The sequence below is a fragment of the Hevea brasiliensis genome, chromosome 12 (assembly GCF_030052815.1).
Source record: "Hevea brasiliensis isolate MT/VB/25A 57/8 chromosome 12, ASM3005281v1, whole genome shotgun sequence".
NCBI classification, from domain to species: Eukaryota; Viridiplantae; Streptophyta; class Magnoliopsida; order Malpighiales; family Euphorbiaceae; genus Hevea; species Hevea brasiliensis.
Window position 1 is genome coordinate 9779153 of NC_079504.1, and position 23552 is coordinate 9802704.

The 23552-nt window shown below is 34.7% G+C and overlaps 2 protein-coding genes across 5 annotated transcripts; both read right to left on the reverse strand.

Moving 5' to 3' along the window:
• Positions 1 to 76: 76 nt before the first annotated feature.
• Positions 77 to 6821, reverse strand: LOC110647135 (histone acetyltransferase of the MYST family 1). 2 transcript variants are annotated; one of them, XM_021800834.2, is made up of 10 exons: positions 6687 to 6821; positions 5961 to 6316; positions 4924 to 5012; positions 4524 to 4583; positions 3883 to 4119; positions 2940 to 3008; positions 2404 to 2565; positions 1989 to 2082; positions 1238 to 1380; positions 77 to 508 (listed from the first exon to the last, which is right to left on the reverse strand). In XM_021800834.2, exons 1-10 carry the CDS (start codon positions 6776 to 6778, stop codon positions 305 to 307), a joined length of 1506 nt encoding a protein of 501 aa, XP_021656526.2. In that variant the 5' UTR covers positions 6779 to 6821; the 3' UTR covers positions 77 to 304. The 2 variants fall into 2 exon arrangements, with proteins under 2 accessions (XP_021656526.2, XP_021656534.2); XM_021800842.2 differs by having other exon boundaries at positions 3910 to 4119; positions 6687 to 6793.
• Positions 6822 to 7376: 555 nt separating this feature from the next.
• On the reverse strand, positions 7377 to 20846 carry LOC110647110 (uncharacterized). Of its 3 annotated transcripts, XM_058131031.1 has the most exons (20): positions 19126 to 20845; positions 16720 to 16805; positions 16194 to 16565; positions 15955 to 16038; positions 15777 to 15843; positions 15466 to 15683; positions 12723 to 12783; positions 12100 to 12223; positions 11842 to 11948; positions 11501 to 11746; positions 11147 to 11394; positions 10819 to 11040; positions 10498 to 10719; positions 10350 to 10403; positions 10091 to 10156; positions 9843 to 9983; positions 9708 to 9761; positions 9362 to 9421; positions 8325 to 8720; positions 7377 to 8233 (listed from the first exon to the last, which is right to left on the reverse strand). In XM_058131031.1, exons 1-20 carry the CDS (start codon positions 20471 to 20473, stop codon positions 8066 to 8068), a joined length of 4344 nt encoding a protein of 1447 aa, XP_057987014.1. In that variant the 5' UTR covers positions 20474 to 20845; the 3' UTR covers positions 7377 to 8065. The 3 variants fall into 3 exon arrangements, with proteins under 3 accessions (XP_057987014.1, XP_057987013.1, XP_057987012.1); XM_058131030.1 differs by having other exon boundaries at positions 10819 to 10998; positions 15466 to 15843; positions 19126 to 20846; XM_058131029.1 differs by having other exon boundaries at positions 15466 to 15843.
• Between the last annotated feature and the right edge of the window lie 2706 nt (positions 20847 to 23552).

A 23552-nucleotide genomic window follows, 5' to 3' on the forward strand; every position in this document is an offset into this window, starting at 1 on the left:
GGCAGAAAAGAAGTGTCAAGCACATGGCGAATACCATGTTTTTTACAACAAAAACAAAACATAATGAAACTCAATCTCAGGGACAAAGAAGATTGAGAGGATCAAATCAGTAATATGGCAGATGTCTCCTCTTCTAAGATTTAAATTTAGGATACATTTCATTACAAGTAACAAACAACAAAGCGTAAAAAAGCATATCCCTAAGAAGCCCAATGGGTAGCACATTCACCTAATTTCATTTCCTAAGAGCTGTATCTATACAAGAAAAGGAACAAGTCAAATCACACAAATTATTAGATTATAATCAACCCTGTTCTTTATAAGGAGTCCAGATCAATTTGCTAACATCAACCTCTAGACCACCACGGCCAGCAGCTTTTAGATGACGATCCAAGACTTTTGGATCTGCACAAATCACATGCTGCCCCTTTCTGTACTGAATCAATTCTAGGCTCTGAAGGGTGGTCAAAATATCCTCCGCCTTGATGGCTGTCATGTCACTAAGCTCCTGTAATGAGATTAAAGAAAAAAGTTATGATCAACGAATAATATGGCACCAGCAACCAAAAGTGGTAAAAACATATAAATTATAAACTAATATAGAGACTAAATATCTTTTAATTATTGCCCATTTAAACTTGTGTATAGTGAACCATGATGCACCACTGACAATGCACTGATATTCTTTTCTCTATTTAAAGGCTGCCCCTTCCTGCAGTGTACAGTCCTTTTACCATCCAGAAGCATGAGCAATGAACATGCAAAAATACACTACCCCATCCTACACCATCAATAGTATTAGATCTAATATATTGTAAATACACATATGTACATTATGAAAAGATTAAGGAATTAAAATATGCAAACAACCATCAGAGAATTCACTACTAAACAAGAAAGAAAATGAAATATATACATATATATGTATCAGAGGAAACATCAACTGGTCCACCCCTAGACTTCACAGGCAAGTGAATAGGCTCCCCTGTGAGGAGTTCCCCTTGCAGGAAGAACCATAGGCAATTCCTATGGTTTTCTGGTCTCGATTGACAGGCATGTCCAAGGTTATGTTATAAGCATTAAAGGTAGAATTCCTCTTAAGAAAGTAAAATTTGCCCTGAGATGTTATGGAACGCGAAATGGATGAAAGGTATCCATTTCCATGGATGTCTCAACAAAAACAAAATTCAGAAAGGACAAAGGACGTGATCATAATAAAGATCCAAACTATGCATACCTTGATAGAAATATTGCCCTTGTGTTTCTTCAAGATGTCCAAAAGAACTCGAGTCCAGTACCCTCTGTAGCTCAACAATCCTAGGTCAGAAAGTGGTCTTTCAGGTGTACCAACTTTACCTTCTTTCTTGGAAAGTTCATATGCTGCTCCACATGAAAGATAAAATCAGTAGTCAAATATATACACAAACTGAACAAACTAAAAAGAACATCCATCTTTATTACATGGAGGAGTTTATAACTTAATGTTGACACAATTTGGAATTAATACAAGACTGGAAAGTTTGATTTGATTCCTTATACTAAGGTCCACCTCTAGCACTACAGGATAGGCAGAATTCAGACACCAACTGACCAACAATAAAGGGTCAGTGGTCTCAGGAATGATCTAAGCAATTTTATGTTCAGTCTATCCATAATATTACCCATAACCACTTTTAAGAGAACTCAATGGCAGAGAACTTAAACAAATTGGGTATTCAAGCAGCCATCTATCACTGAAGACTGACTTAATAGATAAAGACAAGCATCTTTAATTACAAAACTTACCATCCTCTTGTCTCCAATAATTTAGAGAGCCATTGCTCACTACTGTTAAATTTTATTCCAAAACAAGAAAAATCTTTTCAGCAATTAAATGCAAAAAATAAAAAGAGCTACAAGGTTAAGGAACAAGAACAGATGCATAATTTAGCAAGATACAGATTCACATAAGCTGAGAAAGATAAGAGATAAAATGGCTGAGAGCTTACAGAAGGCAATTAAAAATTTTCCATAGCCTTTCCTTTGGTAAGGAGGAAGAGTGAGAATACATGCCAAATTATATGATTCCTCAGAATGTTTTTCCTGTATCATCATATATAAAAGTACTTGGTTATAATATTATTTAAAGTTTCTAAGAACATCACAACATCCATGGAAAATCATCTCAAAAGTTACTCGGCCAATCAATCAAACTGACAACAAAATGCAAATTCACATGTTTGAAGCAACTTGAAGCAATTGCATCTAATTTGAAAAGGGGAGAGAATGAGTTACTGATGCAAAGAGAAACATGTCACATGCTTCTTATTTGCTATTACTGATCATTATAAAGTTTTCACATATCATAAATCTTTGTTACAGCCAGCATTAATGCACAGGCAACGTTAATGCCCTAACAAATACCTTGGAAAAATATCCCACCATGTGGCATCCTCGATCATCACATTCACACAAAACGTAGAATAGAAACAGGTCGACATCATAATAAAGGGTCTTGTGATCAAGAAATAGCTTTGCTAAATAACAAAGATTCTGGCCATAAACTTTGTTCTTTTTGCCATCAACCTGTGTCAAAATATTCAGTCAAAGCAAAGCTCAATCAACTGCTGACTTCAGATATGGCTACTACTTAAGAAAATAAAGTGAGATCACATGAGATGTGAAAATTGCACAAGATTAGGAGTTGAGAAATAAGAATAAAATAATGTATCCAACTTTTTCCAAAATCAAATGTCAACTATGGTATTTTCTCGAAGCACATCAACCTTTTTTGTAAGGACAATATAAAAGGAAAGAGAAGAAGTCTAGTTATGACATTTGAAAGCATCACAGATAAGTCTCAGATAACAGATATCAACTATGCATTAGACCCAAAAACACCCAGAATAAGTTAAAAGAAATTCACTTAGCTCGCAAAGTAACTTACAGTCATACCATACCTCGAACATTGACAATGTACCACTCCGATAGATCTCATCACCAGGGGGATGCTTGAGATCACACTTTCTCTATATAAAACAAATGAAGAAATTAGGGGGAAGAAGTGAAATGTTAAACCAATTGCAAAACATCTAGAGATGGCAATTTCATCCTGAAAAAGCCCAATGAAGAACCTTGTCCTGCCAATGGTAGCAGGGCAAGGATGGATTTAAGCCAGCCCATCCCTATTTTTGCCCCCAACTTCAAAATATAGTTTTTGTTATAATTTCTGGTTAAATATGTGAAAACTTATTTATCTTTTAAGATATCTCATTATTACTCAATACTATTCCTTTTGTTCACAAGCAATAATAATATTTAAAATTTAACATATATCCATATTATAGGGGTGGCACAAGCCATGCCCATGGGGCCTGGAATTTTAAAATTTTAATTTCTTTAATACAAAAATTTTTATTTTTTACAAGTATTTGTAAAAATATATAAACAAAATATTTATATTATATACTATTTTTATACTATTTATATATTTTTTATTATAAAATACATAAAGATATATTATATATAATTTGAACTTGATGGGTTGGGCTCAAAATGTGAAGCCCAGGCCTGACCCTATTTTTAATAGGCCTAATTTTTTGCGCTTGGCCCAGTGGGCCTAAAACCTAAGACCAGACCCATTTATTTTACATGGCCAGGCTCAATAAGCCCACCACAATATCTATATAATACTTAATTTAATGATAATATATAAATATATTACTTTTCGTAATTTATATAAAATTGTAACCACAATGAACAACATCCATGACGGATTTCCATGAATGTTCAAATAAGTCAGAACTCAGAAAAGCAACATCTGCACATTGATCAAAAACTAAGATTAAAGACTGGCACTACAGAACTCTTATTTAGAGCAGACACAAATTGAGCACTACAAACCATGGAAATTTTTGAGAGACGGCTCACCATATGCCTTTGAAGCTGTTCTTTACGCTTCATGAAATTGAGGCAAAACTCACAAAAGTACAGCTTGACAGAATCATTGTATTCCGGTGGAAAGGGGGAGAAGTACCATGTCTCAATCTCATATCTCCCAAGTTCAATAGTGGCTATATTTTTCACTTTTGTGAATTCCTCATGTTCACGTAAGCTGGCAGCATCAAGCTCCTCGTGGCCCTGTAATTATAAATGATAACTTCAGATTATAAAATTTAAAATCTTCCATATGGTTTATTATGGCCCTATATAATTCAAAATGTCCACTAGTTAAATTTTTTTTTTTGGTCCATTAATTAATCTTTCTTGTCTCACATTTTATGTAAGGATTATATTTTCTGTTATTATATTTGAATTTTTATGAAAGCATTCATACATACACACCAGTGTTCAAGCTTTATTTTTGCGAATCTGATGAGTTTAAGCTCTTTGGGAGCAAACTGTATCACATTTATGCCTCTTCTGTATAAGTGAAAAGAAAAATTGTGTTTCCAATGCTAGTGAATCAAACTCTGTATTTACTGCAAAATAATTCTATGAAGCAACCATAAAACATTTAAGAACAACTTCAAACTTTTACATACCTCTACATGTGTTTCATCAATCTTACGTTTCTGGTGACGTGTCATTTTCAAGCTTGTTACCTGAAAATACAATTAGCAATTTCTTCTAATCAGATGAAAGAATGATGAAAAACCGCTATCAGCAGGAAGCTACAGATATAACGGAATGATTTCTCATCTATGTTACTCAGACTAGGACATGAGTATTGTATATACTACGGGTCAGGTAGTTAAAACTCCGATTCTCCATTTTTCCACCCAAAAAAATTCTACTTTTTATCAAGTCAAACTAAAAATGTTAATACAAAATGGGCATTACATGAGAGTGAAGTCAAAATGACTAATCCCAACAAAATATTAGAGCCTAGAAGTAAGAACACCATGAAGCCATGACTGACATTTAAAGCAACACGATAATTACCTTGTCTTCCACCTTCTCATCTACAACAGTCTCCACTGAATCAAGATCTAGTTGTTCAAGCTTCACCCATTCATCAAGCCTCCTATTAACTGCCAAAAGGTTAAATATAGATGATAGGCCACAAAGAACAAAAATTTTAAAATACCAATATTTGTGGTCTCCAATCATGTCCATAATCAGTAAATGGAATTCAAAGAAAATCAATAAATGCAACAACAATTATATTAGGGGATGCAAACAATATATATGCCCTGAGGCTTCCACAGCCAACCTTGCTGTTACCAAACAGATTCCAGCGAAATAAGTAAGATCCCAAAGTTTCCTAGTCAATGCAAAAGCAAGTGTTGCAATCATTCCACAACAATTTGCACAGTAAGAATCAATTCAAGTTCATCCTTTTACAGATATTATCAATGGTTAAACACCATTCGCAGTTGCAGTTATCTGTATGCATATATCACACAACCATATCATACTAAATTGTAACCTTGCATTTTCTTCACCAACATCTGCCTGCCCCAACTAGTTCCTTATAACAATTTATATCCATAGCAGAATTGCCTTCCAAACAACAAAATTAGTCCTTAATTTCTCCATGCTCCCATAAATTGGTTGCTAAAAAGCAAGGCACAGGTCCCTACAATAAATTATGTGAAACTAAGTATTTCTCCCCGAGAGAATTCGCACTGGATTCAAAACTAAAAGAAAGCTAAAAGGACAGACTTCACAAAGCTAGAATATAAATGGCTTTATATCTGTTGAATTTAAGTAACATCGTAACATAATCTTCGATCCATACATAAATCTGCAGATAATAATACTTGGAAGTAAATAGTTTATCACATCCAATCCTCCTATTCCGTTTTGATTATGAAGACAAAAACGGACTCACCCAAAGAAGCAGCAAACCAAAGACAATTTTCTCCTCTTCCATTAAAAAAAGCCCTTCCTATAATTTCAAGCACAAAATATGAACTCTAACCCTAATTCTAATCCCGTGCACCAAATCAACAACAAACAAATAAATTAATACTCACACTCGGTGTAATGGACGTAATACTCGTAATCGTTAGGTCCACCGCACTGCATTTTGCGGCGCTCGATGATCTTTACCTGGTGATACTTGCCGTCCCTCCAACGGCACAGCACACGAGTACCCACCTCAAGCGGTAGCACACTCGACCTTCTCTTCTTCAACGAGTCAGATTCTATCTGCGTCATTTCGGCGGCCGGCGGAGGCATTCCGTTGACAACAGAATGAGGCTTCTGGTAGAAGTCGGCGGCGCCAGCAGGGGACACGGTTGCTGTTGCGCTTCCGGAGCCGTTCTCCGGATTTGTTGGTGTTTCTATGGAACCCATAGCCGGTTTCAGATGTTCAAGTGGGCTCGTAAATCTACGGAATTAAAAAATTCGTTTCTAATTAATGTTGGGCTTTAGGGCCCATTATTGCACACAGCAAGTTCGTACAAATCGGTTAAATAAAAAAGGTTAAAAAAATGAAGTAAATAATTATTTAAATTTTAGGATTTAACCATATTAATTAATTAATTCTTTTTTTTTTTAATTCTTCTATTATTTTAAAATTAAATTAATTAATCTCGCATTCTTAATCACACGCGTGAGCCACAGTGGCTTAAGGGACGACGATGGTAACAGTGGTGATGAATTCTGGTCATCTTCACTGGTCTCTTCGTCGGTGGAAGCGGCGGACTTAATGGCAGCAGTAGATCAAAAAAGTGTGAATGCAGGTGGAGACTATGTACATGTTAGGAAACCTTCTAACTTCAATAATAAATGAGTCAAGGTCTCCATTAAGATAGATTGGTTGCTTTTCACAGTTGGAGATCTCAGCCATTGAAACAAGCTGTAAACAGAGCAATGAATTGTGAGTGGGGACAAGAGAAAGGTGAATTGTGAATAGGGACAAGGGCGGGAGTTTTGGATATTTGGTGTAGGGGAATTTGATGAAGATGCAAATCAAGACATTCAAGACGGATTTCCTCCCTAGAGTTCACTGGATGCCAACAGATTGATTTCCAAGCTTCTCGTTGTTGATACAGAGCGAAGAATCAGAGTCCCTCATGTGAGGCAATGTCGTCTGAATTTAGTAAGGAATATTATATTTTATAAATTTTCTTTTTTAGAAATGATTAATATTTTTTATTTAACAGTGATAAAAATATTTTTAGAAGAAAAATTATTTTATACAATATTTAAATAAATTAAATAAATAATCTCTTTTGTTAATTAACTTAGTTGTGTAGATTTATTCTACTCCATTAAATAAGTTTAAATTATTATAAACACTAATATGTTAAGCAGTGATTGATAACATTAGGAAATATAAGATAAAATTGATAAATACCGGCAGGGTTTACTTTTAGTTATTTTACTCAATTGGGAGTTCCGAATTCAAACTGCAAATCTCAATTTAAAAAACAAAAAAAAACAAATTTTGCTGATAAAATCGGATAAATGATCTATTTACTTCAGTTCTTGTTCAATTTGTTTCTCTACTCGTCTCAAATCCCCTCAAGTACGAGAAATTTTATCCCGTTCATCAAATATACAAACAACAAATAATAGGTTTTCTTTTGCAACTAAATAATACATGGTCGGTTAATTGAAAAATCTCAAGGAAAACAACCACAAGAAAAAATAAAATAATGTGGCTGCATTCGGAGGGCAAGTTGGACGCTTCATCAATCTGAAGTTGAGCGCAATTTCTTTGAGATTGATACTGTAGAAATATTTACATCAACTTTACAGCGCAAGCACAGTAGGTGACACCTTTTAATTTCTTGCATAAACATACAAGCAGCAGAGCTTCCCAACCACAAGAGACAAGCATCAATATACTTGAATTCGAGCCGCCCGCATTACATGTAATTGAACAAACCCTCACTGTACAATTACTCTCACAATGAATATACAACAATGATGCTAAAACTCCCTTGCTCTGTCCTGGACCTTAATTCTATTCAAGGGGATACACCATCTCAGAGCGCCATTCTGCCATTCTCCCTCCATAAATCCAATAACAGATAAATAGCCTAGCTCCTTGGCAGAAGGCAGTTGTCCTCGACAGATGGCTGCCGATACCCTGTGCTCAAATCAGGAACCCAATATTTGTCTCCGTCATCTACCTGTGCTGTTCTAATGGTCCACCAGAATTTCCACCCTGGTTGATCTGCTTCTCCTTTGGAAGGCAATCAACAGGAATATAAAAATATCCTTTAGGTAACTGCTGATTCTTCATAGATGCTTGATCTGATGTCATCACCAGCTCTTTCTCAAAGGTCTCAAAACGCTGTGATTTGATATGCGCAATAAGTAATCCAAGTTTACACCAAAAATCCTAGTGAAACAAAAAAGCTCACGGTACAAAAGCAATTCCATACCTTTCTTGATTTTGAGCTCCATTCTCCCTCCTCCAACGGATTACAAGATGCAAGGGAAGCTCCATGAGGGATTTGCTTCCCGGCAAATGACATCCTCTCCATAGGTTTTCGGGTAAAATGGCTTTGGGATGTGGAGCTGTCATCTGTCTTTTGATCTGCATCCATGACAACTTTAATTTGATACTTGGTAGAAATGGTGCTGTCCACTGTTACATCATCTGATCTTTGGATTGCATCACTGCATGATTTATACCCATCCGCATTGCCTTTCAAGGATGTTGTAGCTGATTCTGAACTAACATCCGGAGGAAAAAAAGAACTATGAACAAGCACAGAACGAGCAACATTGTCTCTTTTGCAAGCAAGTATGCTGTGTGAGCAAAGAACCAAATCCCGCTGCAAGAATTCAGAAGAAAACAAATGCGCACATGATATACTCTTCCAAAATAAGCCCTCATCTTCCAATAAGAAAATTCTTCATAAAAAAAATGTGCAGGAATCCAAAAGGAAAAATGTTGAATAAAGTAAGCTGTCCTTTAGAAGAAAAGATGGGGAATTCTATTGGAAAAGATGATCACCCTTTTATAAAGAAATTCTATTCATGCAAAATGTTGGTCCAAACAGCAAAAAAACAAAATAATGGGTCATAATTGGCCCATTTGTGATAGGAAGGAAGAAAATGATGAAGAGAAGAAACCCAACTCGGTGTTATCACCATGTTCCAATCTGAGGATTCAATAGTATCAAGAGAAAGTACAATTAACAAAGTAATGAAAATTGAAGGATGATACAGTGTAGAATAAGAAAATCCCAGGTAAGAATTAACCACAGTTGAAGTAAACAATCCGGCAACACAACACTCTTCGCTGTTCTAGGCAGATCAAAATACCTTAATGGCTAAGTTCTAAGCAGGTGAAACCACCTAATGCTAACAGCAAATAGCTTGTGCAATAATACAGCTTCTAACACAAACAATTACTGATTTGCTGCTTTGCGAGGCAACTTAAAACTAGGACACTAATTCTGTGAAAAGGTACCTTTATTTTTTCACGTTTAATAATTCTCTCGCAAAGAAGACGTAACCTCTCCAGTTCAACCTGCAAAGAAACATTCAAAAAGAAAACAATTAACTTAAATTCTGCCCCCAAATAACAGTATTGAACTTCTTAATAGCATTTTTTTCTAATGACACATGCCAACACCTTAAATTTCAGCTTAACTTATCCAAAAAATTGAGAGAGGGGGAGGGGGGGTGGGGAAGGGGTTAGGTCATGGGGGATGAATGAGAAGATTTTATTTAAAGAGGGGGCATTTAAAAAAAAATAAAAACCTTAGTTCAATAACATCTCATCAAAGACGATAATAATTAGAGCACTCCCATACCCTGATTTGCTTCATGCTCTTAAGCTCCTCGACTCCATGTTTTTGAGATTCAGCCTGTTTAAATCAAGCAACACAAAATGATCACATCATTTATAAAAGCACAAAATACTTCATGCATAAAAAAGCAGCTCAAACCTTTGCCCTCTGTTCCAAGCCATGCCTTTCACAATATGCCTTGTGATGCAATTTGCCATTAAGAGACTTTACATTCATGTAAAAACCAGTACTTCTAGCGCAGGAGGGATGAAATGTGGCTTGGCAGTGACCATAGCTACACTGCAGAGTAAAATTGCAACAGATTAAATTATCTAAATTCTTCATTAAAAATTACTACAGGCCGTAAAAAAAGATTACATTATTAATCAATCAAACCAAAAACTCACCTTTATGCAGACACCATGTTTGCGTCGGCATATACAGCAAATATCAATTCCCTTAGCAACTGTCTCCTGGCATGCATCACATACAGAAGTAAATGTTAAAAAAATAACTTGCAAGAGAAGTCACAGATAGCATGGACATGTAGTAGCAGGTCATACTCATGTATTCCAAACTTAAAATAATTCAGTAAACACGAATGTAAAACCAAGTTAGCTTAAGGACAACTTCAACCATATGAACACCTAAGATATGTACACATACCATTCCTTCGATGGGATTCACTTGTCCCCTCCGGAACGTTGGTTCAAACACCCACTACATGACAAAATAGGTAAACATAGTTTCTAGTCACTGAAGCTGAGGGAATAAAATAGAAATATCAATAAGATATTCCATATTAAAATTTTACCTCCGCACAGAAGGCATGGACCCACTGACCATCGGTAGATTTCCTAAAAGCACCCGTAGTGCCACCACATAAACTACACTCGGCAACAAAATAGGGCTTCTCCCAAAAATTGAGGGAAGCAGCTGCAGAGCACTTAGATGACAATAATTCCTCACATAATTCACAGTACCATGGACCTGTAGATTCTTTGACACTACGATAGCAATCCAAGTGCACTGCAACCTGGTGGCAGAAAGCTTTTGTAAGTTCAAGCACATTAATATATTACTGATAGAAACAGATAAAGAAAAAACAAAGTAATCCATGGCTCAGTCAGAAAACCTTGCAACTGGAACAGACTAAGATGGGGTTCAGAATTGTCTCAGATCGTCTGCAAATATCACATGATCTAGGATGCTCTTTAGAAAAATCAGGAACTGACTGAACAAAATCAGAGTACTTTTCTGATGAATTCCTTGGAACAGCCACCCTTGAAAGTGTCTCTTTTGGACGTGGCATCAGCTGAGAAGAAAGGCCAGCCCTCCCATTAGAAACATCAAATTTCTGCAAAGTGGGAAAGCACAATGAAATAATGGATTCTACAGAAAAAGTTTGCCAGTTTTTTCTCGAGGCAAAAGCCAGAAAGTAATTCAAATAAAGAAGTAAGAACCTCCTGATGATTAGGGTCATCGTACGTGTCTTTCCTAAATGATGAAACCCTAGAAGAGGAGGCAGCAGCTGCAGTTGCAGCTGCTAGCACAGCCTGGGCTTCTTTATGCTTTCTTTCTTTCCTGCCCTGCTTCTTTGCTTCTCTAAGCTCAACAAGATACTGGTTGACAAGCACTGCATCCCATCTTTGGGCCCTGGCTATGTCAATCTCCTGTGGCATACTCTTAGCAACCTTACAAATTAAATTATCTGCTAGGATAATAACCACAAAAACAAGTATTAGAGCTTCTTTTCTATTTCATTCAACACAAAGCAGAACATTTCCAAGGGAAAGTGGTAGAAGAAAGAATGAGACCAGTATAGCATTTTCTTGCAACTGCATTGTCAAGTAATCTATGCTGAAAATAAATAATTTCGCCTTCCACTTCATCTGCTGGAGACAGCTCAAAAACTCCCACTTTCTCATCCTTAACCAGCTGATCTGGATTTACTTCAACAGATTTGTACAGGTCATTGCACATTGAATGCATATTCTGGTGATCACAGCAGACACTGGCATTGCATGAAGCCTCCAGACTACAGGTTTCTCCCACCCTCAAACCTGCTCAAGTGAAATACATATAAAATCTACAAATCATGGGATGTCGTTAACAGGAAAATCTTTACTATCAAACTTATATACTGTGCTATTTCTACCTTCCATCCCACAAACATCGTCTTCTACGAGCTGCACATTCTGCATCTGCAACAGTTTCTTATGAATATATGGGTGCACATACGAATGTGAAAATTCTTCATTTTTTCTGCAGCCCACAAATGTAACAATTTCAGAAAAGTTCTCATAATTCACAATATTTTATCAAAAGAAAAGTAAAAATAGAAGCTTAGCTCCAAAAAAGCACCTTACAGCACACAACTTTAAACTTTCTATACAGATCATATTGAACAGCTTACATGAGATCAGGCAAGACGGGATTCATATCTGAACGAACAGGATTTGCATGATCTGCTTTACTTGAATCACCCTCCTGCGGAACAGTAGCATGCTCTGATTCAACCTTTGCAAAAGGAGTGCAACCTGAGGTATTATCAGAATTGCATGTGCAACATATGTGTTACTTGTGAAAAAATAAACCAAAAAGTAGATACATCATGGATACCACAACATGCAAAGAGAATAATAGCCCACACAAGATTAACTGTAATAGATCTCATATAAATGGATATTAAGCCATACAGGGGAATATGCTTTCACAAAGTTTAACAGTCCCTTTTTCAGAATTACAACAGATAGAAGCTGAGTGTACTAAAGAGTTCCCTCAAATTAGATCTTAATTCCCATCCATAACAATTATCATATTTTATTTCATCTTTATTTAATGCTACAATCCCTGCTATTGTTGCTCTGATAAGATGGGTGACCAATTTTCAAAAACAAGAAATTGCCCTTAGGTTCTCTAAATTCACAAGGAACAACTATCAAGAACCAACCAAGCAAGAAACACTAAACATGAATACAACATCTTCTGTCCAACATAATGGCATCAAGTCAAAATATGATTTAGGAAAAAGCATACCTCCAGGTTTCGAAAAATGTGCTGCCAAAGACTTTCGAAACCCATCAAGGTTGATTGATTTCTACAAAAGTAGCAGAAGATTATAGAAAATTAGAATGGCACCAGAAGAGCGGGGGGGAATACAGCCTCAAAACAACAAAATAAAGAATAAGCACATGAAATCCACAGTTGGCCACAAGCTGCTGCTTTCATTCCTACCAATGAATCAAAGAGGGAATATTTTAAACCCAAATTGACTTTCCTCAGCCCAACTTTTCACTCTCACAAAAATCAAAGCAAAGCCTTCCTTAAGCTATACACAAAGATCACAGCCTGTAAATTGAGCAGACTATCCAACTCAAAAAAAAAAAAAAAAAAAAGACCACTCGACAAACCAAGAAGCTGTAATCAGTAGTCCTCCATTAATTAAAACAAGCTTCTTTATAAAAAAACTCTAACCCAAAGGTTTCTCAAGGTTCACACCATTCATTGACTATTACGAAATGAGTTAATATTTAGAAACTATTTGATTTTTTCTTTGCTTCTTTCCTTCTACAGTAGATAGCTTCTTCTACGCTCGAGTTTCCCACGATTCCCTCTATTTATTAAAAAGGAGCTTTTTCTGATCACGGAAATTATTTAGAGTCAAATATACATGCTCTTTTTTTAGTATAAATTACTATTGCAGGTTTCTATTAGCAAATCATGCATAAGCTGGTAACACCCCTTCTACAGATGGTGGCACCATACAACCATCCGCCACTCACCAAAATAACACCATCCATAACTAAGAAAAAAAAAATGCAACACGTGCATGTACAAGGCATATATATATGCATAAAATAACCAATGCCACGACTCTAAATGTGGTTCACCTATTTGGGCCCAAGCAATTAACGAAACAACAAAAGTATTGGTCTAGCTTAACAAGCAAAAGATGGTCAATAAAGTATAGCTAGGAAAAGTGAATTACAAGTGTGAGCACAGAAAGCACCAGGCGAGGGGAAAAGGGAATAGCTTTCTAGTCCCTATACAAACATTAGGGGAGAGAAGACTATAGACATTATAAATTAGATGTTCCACCCCATGCCCAAAAAATAAATCAAGTTCACTGGATAAAAGGCCAGAGTAATCACTCCATAGGCTACTAAGCAAGAATTACGATATGAAATCTCAATCTTTAATGGATCAATTTCCACCTTATAAATAACAAAACAGAATTGCTCCATAGGACAGAATCCCAAAACTTAAAATTTATGACATGATCAAACATTACTGTTTGCAGTTTTGTTCAGACTAGCATAGCTATAAGAAGACTTCTGCAGGATGGAACATGGGGTACCTAGCCAAAAATAGCTCAACTAAACGAACTTTCCAGAGACATTACAAGCTGGGTACCCCATGTTCCGTCCTCCAGAAGTCTTCTTATAGCTATGCTAGTCTGAATAAAACTGCAAACAGTAATGTTCTATCATGTCATAAATTTCAAGTTCTGGGATTCTGTCTCGTGGAGCAATTCTGTTTTGTTATTTATAAGGTGAAAATTGATCCATTAAAGATTGAGATTTCATATTGTAATTCTTGCTTGGTAGCCTATGGAGTGATTACTCTGGTTTTTTATCCAGTGAACTTGATTTATTCTTTGAGCATGGGGTGGAACATCTAATTTATAATGTCTATAGTCTTCTCTCCCCTAATGTTTGTATAGGGACTAGGAAGCTATTCCCTTTTCCTCTCTTAAAATTTATGACATGACAGAACATTACTGTTTGCAGTTTTGTTCAAACTAGCATAGCTATAAGAAGACTTTGGAGGAAGGAACATGGGGTACCCAGCCAAAAATAGCTCAAAGAAACGAACTTTCCAGAGACATTATAAATTCTTTACCTACAAAATTCAGGATACATGATATCAAAAATAAGATTTTTTTTAATTTCTTGATACAAATAAAATTCTGCTAAGAGACAAAATGTCGTAACACTAACAATTTTTTGTTCAAGTTTTTTTTGGTTTAAAGTAGTGCATTAGATTTTATTTCTGCGTCACACCAATGTACAACTTGTACTAAATCACCGACAGAGGCAGAGAATCTAAGTTGAGACTTGAGATAGTCAAAGAAAAGGTTACAGCAAAAACTGGCAGAAACTACATCCGCTTTTTCAATTATGACCACTTCTAAAATGAATTACTTTTACTCATACTATAACAACATCTGCTTTTTCAATGTACTGCTTGTACTAGAACCACTGACAGAGGATGACAGAGAATCTAAGTTGAGACATGAGACAGTTAAAGAAATGGTTAACAGAGAAAAATGGCAGAAACTACATCCGCTTTTTCAATTAAGACCACTTTTAAAATGAATCTCTTGTATTAGGACTACATTTGCTTTTCCAACTTACCACTTGTACTAGAACCACTGACAGAGGATGACACAGAATCTAAGTTGAGATAGTTAAAGAAGAGGTTAATGACTACAAAAGGCACAAACTACATATGCCTTTTCAAGATCACATATTGACATTCTATTGAGAATTTGAGACACAAGACAAGCACCAAGGGAGGTGGAAAAAGAAAAAAAAAAAAAAAAAAAAGAAAAAAAGAAGAAGTCAAACACAAATTCGGTTCACATCTCATCCAATAACGAGTACAGACTGTAAATATACCTTCTGATAATACAAAACACTACAGATAAAATCAATAATAAACTTGCTATATGAACCATTCGGAGGAACAAAAAAGTATGACAACGTGATAAGAGTACCTTTTCAACAGGGATAGATACTTCACTCAAATTTGCTGGTTCTCCATTGGCTAGTTGATCTACTTTAACCTCATCCATCAACATCACACTGTCACTTGAAAATTCCTCAGATGAACAAATTATTTTGTTATCCCTCAAAATTCTAATGTTACTCTTCGTTCTTCTCCGTGGAGGAACTGACTTAACAGCAACAGGATCAGTGATATCAGACTCCAATACTGTTACACCATCAGAACGATCAGCTGATGCTATCTCAGCCATTGGTAAAATTGTGGATTTTAGTTTAACTTTCAAATTTTTATGCAAAGTACCCATATGAGCATGATTTCTAAGCCATTTTACTATTTTACATTGCAAGTCAGGCACCAAATTGTCTTCCTGCAGAAAAAAGGATAAACAGAGTCAGAAGAGAGCGATGAATATCTTATCCTTTTTTTTTTTCTCTGGCCATAAAATGGTCACAAACTACAAAGTAAATTTTAACATTACCGCAAGTGTTGAAAGTAAGGAGTCTGGTGAGATGCCAATCTCCAATGCTACATCTTTCGTGTTGACCTTTCCTCTATCAATTAACTACATCATTACAGATGAATGACTCAAATATGGAGTGCAGAAGAACAGAGAGTAGAATTAACTGAATAGAGACAACAAATTAATGTATCTCCACAAAAGCTGAATGGACGCACATATCCAAGTGAAACACAAGCATGCAAACATTTTCTTAGTACCTTTTTCAAAATCCGAGCAAGATTTAGCGAATCAGAAAGTTTAGCGTCCTCATTGTCACTTCTCTCAGACATACCCATGTTAAAAATCTGATCCCCATCGGCACATTCTGATATAACCACATCATTTAACCTGGAATCGGATAACTCAATTTCTTGTGATTCACTATCGGCAGATTTATCAGAAATCGAATCAGGTGCTTCTACATTATGGCCAATCTTTAACTTGTGTTGTTTGTCTGTCAACTGTTTAGATGGAACACAGTTGGCAGTGGATGAATCACTTCTCATAGCTATAATAGGATCTCCTAATTGAGGGTTCCCTCTACCATCATGGAATTCTGAGTGCTTTGAACAAAAGGCCCTTAACTCAACCTGTAGAAGCAAACAAAACCAAAACATGAAATTTTAATAAGAAAACCTCATAGAGGTCACCGCATGAAGTTACTAACATAATTGTAGCATCAGCAGTAAAACAAGAAAAAGGTGATGAAAATATGAGTGCATAAAACAAAGAGAAAAAGCTTACATTCTCAGATCCATATTTTCCCCAAACCTCCATTCTTTGTCTCGCCTCCCTTGCACATATAGGATGAAATGCAGTTCTACACGTTCCTGAATAAACCAACCCAGAAGCAATTACAAATTTACAATTACAACCAATATTCACACACATAAACCAAAAGAGCAAAAGTTAAAGAGTCTTAAAGGACGAACTACCAAACACAACTAATGCTCCAACAGACCATGATATATAACTGTAAAATGATAACCAGACAAGTTAACCCACAAAAAAATTATTAAAAGAATTGACTGCAACATGAAGCCAGCAGCTACCAAAGGGGAAAAGAATTTTTAAAGGCCCCATTATAGAGAGTGGCTTGCAAAGAACAGCGAAAGTTAAATGCAAGGCCTGCTCAAGAACACTCATTATGGTCCCATAACCTTGATGCCTTCATTTACTTCAATTTCTTCTTCAAATATTAATGAAGTGTTCAAATCATCATAGAATTTAGGGTACCGTAACTGCAGCCACACCAATAGCCCCAGCCACATAACAGATATTGCACAAAACCACAAGTAATCAATCACAGTGGAACACTCACAATAAGGAGCTTACCTTGCATTCATAAAATAGCCTGTAATGATAATTACAAATCATTATAGCAAAATAACAATAACAAAACCTGATCACTCATTCATTCCCACAAACAGAGAGGGAAAAAGGAGGAGTGGGATTAATCACCAAGGAGGCTGAGCGAACTGGAAATTATTAAGGGGCACTGGCAAATAAAAGGGTCTAGACATAAGAAAACAACATTTGTGCAGGGCAAGGATAAAAAGAACAGAATTATAATACGCAAAAAACAATATGCCAGCAAAATGAGTTGGGAAAGATAATCGAATGTGATGCGGAGTACAATCATTAAATTTTAGCTTCGTGCACACTCTCACTCCCACTCCCAAAATGTATTAACCAGTGACATTCAAGAATGTACAATTAAAGAGCAATTTACATATTTCAGAAGTGTAAAAAGTTCTAGAAAGCAATTCCTCACTTCACTGGATCACCATCTACTTTGTTAACCAGTGCAGAGAAGGGTCCTTTGGATGTTTAGAATTCATCTTCAATGTTATCTTTGAAATGGCAATGACAATATTATCCCTCCTTACTAGCATTATAATTGGTCTCTAATGCACATGACCAATATCAAAAGTATCCTAAATCCATTATAGTAATGTTTCACAAGTAACAGAGTATAAATTAACATGTAAATTTCCCAATTAACTATCACAATTGAAATTGAATAGAAAATAGAAAAAGTGATCTAACACTGAATTTCCAGTTCATAAATTGGTACATGTACCAAATTCACATAAACCGTCACCAAGTCGGTTAAAGGAGACATTAAACACCCTTTTGTGTAGCTTTGAACAGTTTCAACCCCCGGACCCCCTCTGCCATCAACCCTTGTGAATTACCCCCTCACAATAGTTTAAATTGTTAAAATACTAAATATATTTACAATAAAAAGGAAGGTATGAATGTCAACAATGTATGCACTTGGTACATCAACAAACATCAATGAATCGGAAGAAATAACCAATCACTGGATTGATTAAAATTTAATGTGAATTGATCACATAAACCTCAAAGGTGGAAACAGGACAAGTAAAGACCAGTTTACAGCAAAACAATTCCCTCTACTTGCAAGCATACTAGGACACAAAAATGTAACCAAAGATAATTTAAATAAAAAATTAAAAAAAAAAAGAGGAAGAAAGAAAGAAAAATAAACAGCAGAAACGGCGAAGAGATTTGCACTTGAACATGCATGTAAGTTCCAAAAGCATCAACTAAGACTAAAAACAAAAGAATAACAAGATTCATGTCTCACCTGGTGCTTGCACAAGAAATAGGTGTCATATCAAATAGTACGAGGTGTTACAGGGTAAAAGGGCATTACAATGATTTTTACATGCCTCCAAAGAAATGAATATTTGATTATCCAGATGATTACATTCAAAGCAATAAAAATTATTTTCTTCCAGAGGACTTTTAAGCATCAACTGCAATTATACTCAATAAATGCTTAGGGAACTACATGCTCATTCAACAACTAAGACCAGGAAGCACAAAATTACAAACGAATGACTTTCTTTGTACTGCCTAAAAGCAGATTGAACCAAATTCATCCTTCCATTTATATTCTAATACCAAAGAGAAACATGGCAATCATCCTTCAGTTCATACCAGAAAATATAAAGTGGATTTAGAGAACAAAACAACAATTACACCATATAACACAAAATAACTTGATTGCTGAATTCATTTTGCACTGTAACAGACGCACAATTAGCTGCAAATTCCAACCTGGTGTACCACCGAGAAAAAGAAAACCGTAATTGGACAACAAGGGAGCAACACACATACCATGACTGCAACGAACACAAGCACCACACTTCACCTTGCATACATTGCACACTAATTTCCTCCGTGTTTCCTTTATTTCTTGCACATTCATAATAGGTTCCATCTTCAATAAGTCCTCTACATATACCTCAGGCATCCACAGAGAACAAAACAAGTGTGCAAACTCAACAATAGACCCACTACTTTCCACACCAACAGGTTTCAAAGCACCACACTGTTTTGGGCAAAGCACACAAGGGTGCTTCACTGAATCCTCATCAACAGTCTTGTGCTTACACCAAGAACATAGCCAAGACTCATCTACATCCCCTTGTATGCCATAACAGTTGAGATGAACGGAGACCTTACAAGAAGAGCAAACAATCAATCGGTTTGATTCATTACCCATCTCACCCTTGCAGCAAAAATCACACGATGATAAGTTCCCTTCACAAGGAGAAGCAATCAAAATTTTCTCTAACCCAGCATCCGTACCTAAAAGCTTCCGCTTCTTGGATGGCCGCTCCGAGGTCAACATAATCCTACTCCTACAACTTAAAAGCCACTCTAAGCCGCTGGAGATATCTGAAATGGAGCAAGCTTTTCCTTCCTCCTGAGACAAACACTCGACTCTGTCACTTTGAGCTCGTACACTGTCAATTTCCATGAACTGCTCGTCCTCTTGCTTCACCTCGTCTTTTACCAAAACCTCATTTAAATGTGAACTTTCGTTCGCATAATTCACAGTCACATTGTTATCCACGACCTCATTTGCATGTGCACTTCCGTTCCCACAATTCACAATCACATTCTTATCCAAGTTCTCTGTATCAACCACTGGCACATGTTTCTCATTTCCAATGCACGGAATCAAAAAACACTTACTAGCAGCTAAAGACCTAATTGAAGAAGATATGTCGAACAAAGCATCAATATCCAGCAGTGCCAAGTCCCTAAAGTACTCCTCAGTTTCAACCCAAATATTCCCTCCCTTGGACCGCTCACTTCCCCGCGAAGACTTTTTATCTGCTCTAGAATGTGACTTCTTATGCCTCTTCCTGGTATCAGAATGCTTCAGCAAACTGGCCAATCCACAAGGCAAAGTAGAAACGCTTGAACTACCAACCGAAATGTTGGACCCCGACCCGTCCTCAGGGACATCGAATGGGGAGCGTTCGCTTAGAACTTTACGAGCCTGCGAGAAGAAATCAACGTCACATGAAGACGGCTTCTTTTTTGTTGTTGGAGATACTTGTTGGGTCGCCAGAACCCTAGAAATCAGGCGGCAAGGCCTTTCTTCAGTGCCGCAACCTCCGTCGGGACCCCTACCCATCATCTTCTTCCGCCGGGGGCATCGGCCACCGGTCATCTCAGAGACCAGCCACCGGCACCACTTAAAGCACCGCCACCACCTTCGTATTCCATAACCCAAACCCTAACCCTAATTAATCCCTCGGCGGAGCAAAACCCTAATTTTCCAAACGTAAACCTAACGCAAACCCTAATCTAACTCTTCAGTGGCGTTTCAGCGTTCGCGTGCACGAAGATGGAAGGAAAGAAAGAGGATAAAAAATCACGGCTAGGGTTAGGGTTTCAGTTATTCAGGTTCGTGCTGTTGGGGATTCGTTTTCACGATTTTCTTTTTTTTTTTTTGTGCAGTTCGATTTCGCTTTCAAAGCGCAGAGAGAGAGAGAGAGAGAGAGAGAGAGAGAGAGGGAGATTCGCGTTTTTTGCAGGCACGGGAGGGCGGTTCATTTTTGGAAGATATTTTTATAATGGGTTTCGATACTATGCTGTGACGCAGTAGATTTGTATCGTGTGGCTGCCGGGATGTTGCACGTGTCTTCTTCTAGTAGGCCCACATGTTTTGCCTTTTTTCTATTTTTATTTATTTTATAACTAGTATTTTTTAACATTTGTTGCCGTGTCTATATTCATTATAATTAATACTTATTCAGTGATTTTGTTTTTTTACAAGCTTTTGAAAGCCCGCGCACTGCTGCGTATGTGACTTTTTTTTTATGTATATATATTTATTATATTAATATAATTAATAAAAATATATTTTTCTTGAAAATACATCTAATTTTATTTTAAAAAAATATAAAAATAATTATGTTGCATATTATTTATGCGCAAGTCATAAGTCAAGTGAAATAAAATTTTAATTATTTATTATATTATATTAATTATGTGTATATAGTTTAATTTAAAATAAATTAATATTAATAATAATATATTTATTATTTATTTATTATAATACATAGAATAAACATATAATTTTAAAAAAAAATTAATTATAGAGTATAGTTATAAAAGAAAATAATAGTAATGATTGTTTAAAAAAAGCAATAAAAAAAGTGTCTAATATTATTCTTAAGGTAATAGGTTTAGGATATAAAAATAATGTATACCTACATTGTTTCAAAATATTTATGCACATTGTTTTAAAATATTTTTAATTATTAAAAATAAATTAAATATATTAAAACCTACATTAAAATTTAAAAATAAAGCAAATTTAATTATTTATTATTTATAATTACACATTTACTCTTTGTTTAGAGTAGGGTTTTTATAGTAATAACATGTTTCAAGTTTAAAAATTTTGAATTTGTGTTTAGAAAAGTGAAATATTTTTTAAAGTATAATTTTTGAAGACATCTAAAAACCTTTATTTTCTAATTTATTAAGATTTTCTCTTTAAAATCTCTAAATACTTTAAAAAATTTTCTCGTCTTCTCAATTACGAAGGTTTGAAAATTGTGAAAAACTTTATTTTGAAAAAAATTTACTTTATAAAATCTTACTTTACTCTACTTCTTCCAAAACAGAATGTCAATACTAATAACTCTAAATAAATACTATAAAAAGTTTATAAATATTATTTTAAATATTATTATTATTATTATTATTATAACAAAAAATAATAATTTTAATCAAAATCCTACCATTTTAAAGCAGTGTTTTTAGGAAAAAAAATGCCTAATAGATTAATAAAGTAAAATTTATTTTATCATAAAATAATATAATATTAAAACCGATTTAAGAAAAACATTAATAATGAATGCAAAATAAATAATTAAAAACAATTAAATTGAAAATAAAAAAGTAAAAATTATAAGAAAATCAACTTCTTTATGAACATATAAATGGTTTAACTATTAAAATAAATAAATAAAATTTTAAAAATTAAATTAATAAAATAAAATACATATATAAAAATTTAAAAGGGATTCTAGCATTCATTTTAATTCAAGAAATTTAATTAATTAAAAAAATATTGCACCGGGTCAAAGACTTTTTAATATATTAATTTTTAATAATGTAATAAAAAAAGACACTAAAAATAAAGAAATATAATAGGGAAACTATCACAACATTGCTATTAAACAATAAATTTCAAGATTATTTCAATAATAATAATAACTAAATAATTTGAAACAATTAAAATAAAAGTATAAATTAAAATGAGAAAAAATAATTTGAATTAATATATATATTTATTTATTTATTTGTTTATTTATATTTAAATTATTTGTTATTATACTGTTGGATGTTAAAAAAAGTAAAACGTAGTTTTTTATTAACATTGAAAAACATAATCTCATGGATTAATCTATAGATTAGGATTTAGAAATTATTTTTTCTTATAAATTTTATTTGAAGGAGAATAATATGATATATGAATAGTGATTATCATGTGGCAATTATAATTAGAAATTGTAGAAATAATAACACCCCTGACGCCTCATATATTCATAATCAATACGTGCTACATGTAATAAAAAAAAAGGGGGGGTGGGTGGTGTAAAGAGGACATTTCACTATTTTTAGGAACAGTAAAAGGTTGCCTTACTTTAGTATATGGTAATAATATACAATTATAAAATATTTTTTAATTAATTAATTAATTTAAAATTATACTATTTATTTATTACTATTTTATTTAGGTATTAAATTAGTATTTTCATAATAATGATATTTTCACTTTATTAATGTTATTTTTATATGTATTATTATTACTATTATTATTATTTTAAATTGTTATTTGTAATATTGTCATTATCAAAAATTAATTAAAGTTATATAAAATTAAATTAAAATAATAATAATTAAATTTCTTTAGACTATTATTATTATTACTAAAGTTTTATTTAATTTAAATATAATAAAAGAATTTTTGAACCTAATTATAAATATCTAAAAAGTTTAGGGACTAATATGGTAATTTAAAGTTTAAAAAAAAAAAAACCTTCAAAAGCATAAGCACCCCCGCCCCACCCCTATTCTCTCTATCCTCTCATTCTCTTCCCCTCTGTTCGGCCACCTCCAGCGCTGATGATGCTCCATCACCTGCAGATGACACCCAGGCGCCTGCCAACAACAGTGAGGGTCGATTAGACCAGTGAAAATGAGGAGAGAGAGAGAGAGAGAGAGAGAGAGAG

Bases quoted from the DNA above. Each gene is read 5' to 3' on its own strand.
- LOC110647135 (XM_021800834.2), bottom strand. From the start codon at position 6,778: ATGGCTGAGATCTCCAACTGTGAAAAGCAACCAATCTATCTTAATGGA. The intron at 4,120-4,523 runs GTATGTAAAAGT...TTATAATTACAG, and splicing joins TTGATGAAACACATGTAGAG to GGCCACGAGGAGCTTGATGC. The intron at 1,381-1,988 runs GTAAGCTCTCAG...CATGTGGAGCAG, and splicing joins AAAATTTTTAATTGCCTTCT to CATATGAACTTTCCAAGAAA.
- LOC110647110 (XM_058131029.1), bottom strand. From the start codon at position 20,473: ATGACCGGTGGCCGATGCCCCCGGCGGAAGAAGATGATGGGTAGGGGT. The intron at 16,806-19,125 runs GTATGTGTGTTG...TGGTTTATTCAG, and splicing joins TTGTGTTCGTTGCAGTCATG to GAACGTGTAGAACTGCATTT. The intron at 11,395-11,500 runs GTCTCATTCTTT...TTATCCTAGCAG, and splicing joins TGCAAGAAAATGCTATACTG to ATAATTTAATTTGTAAGGTT.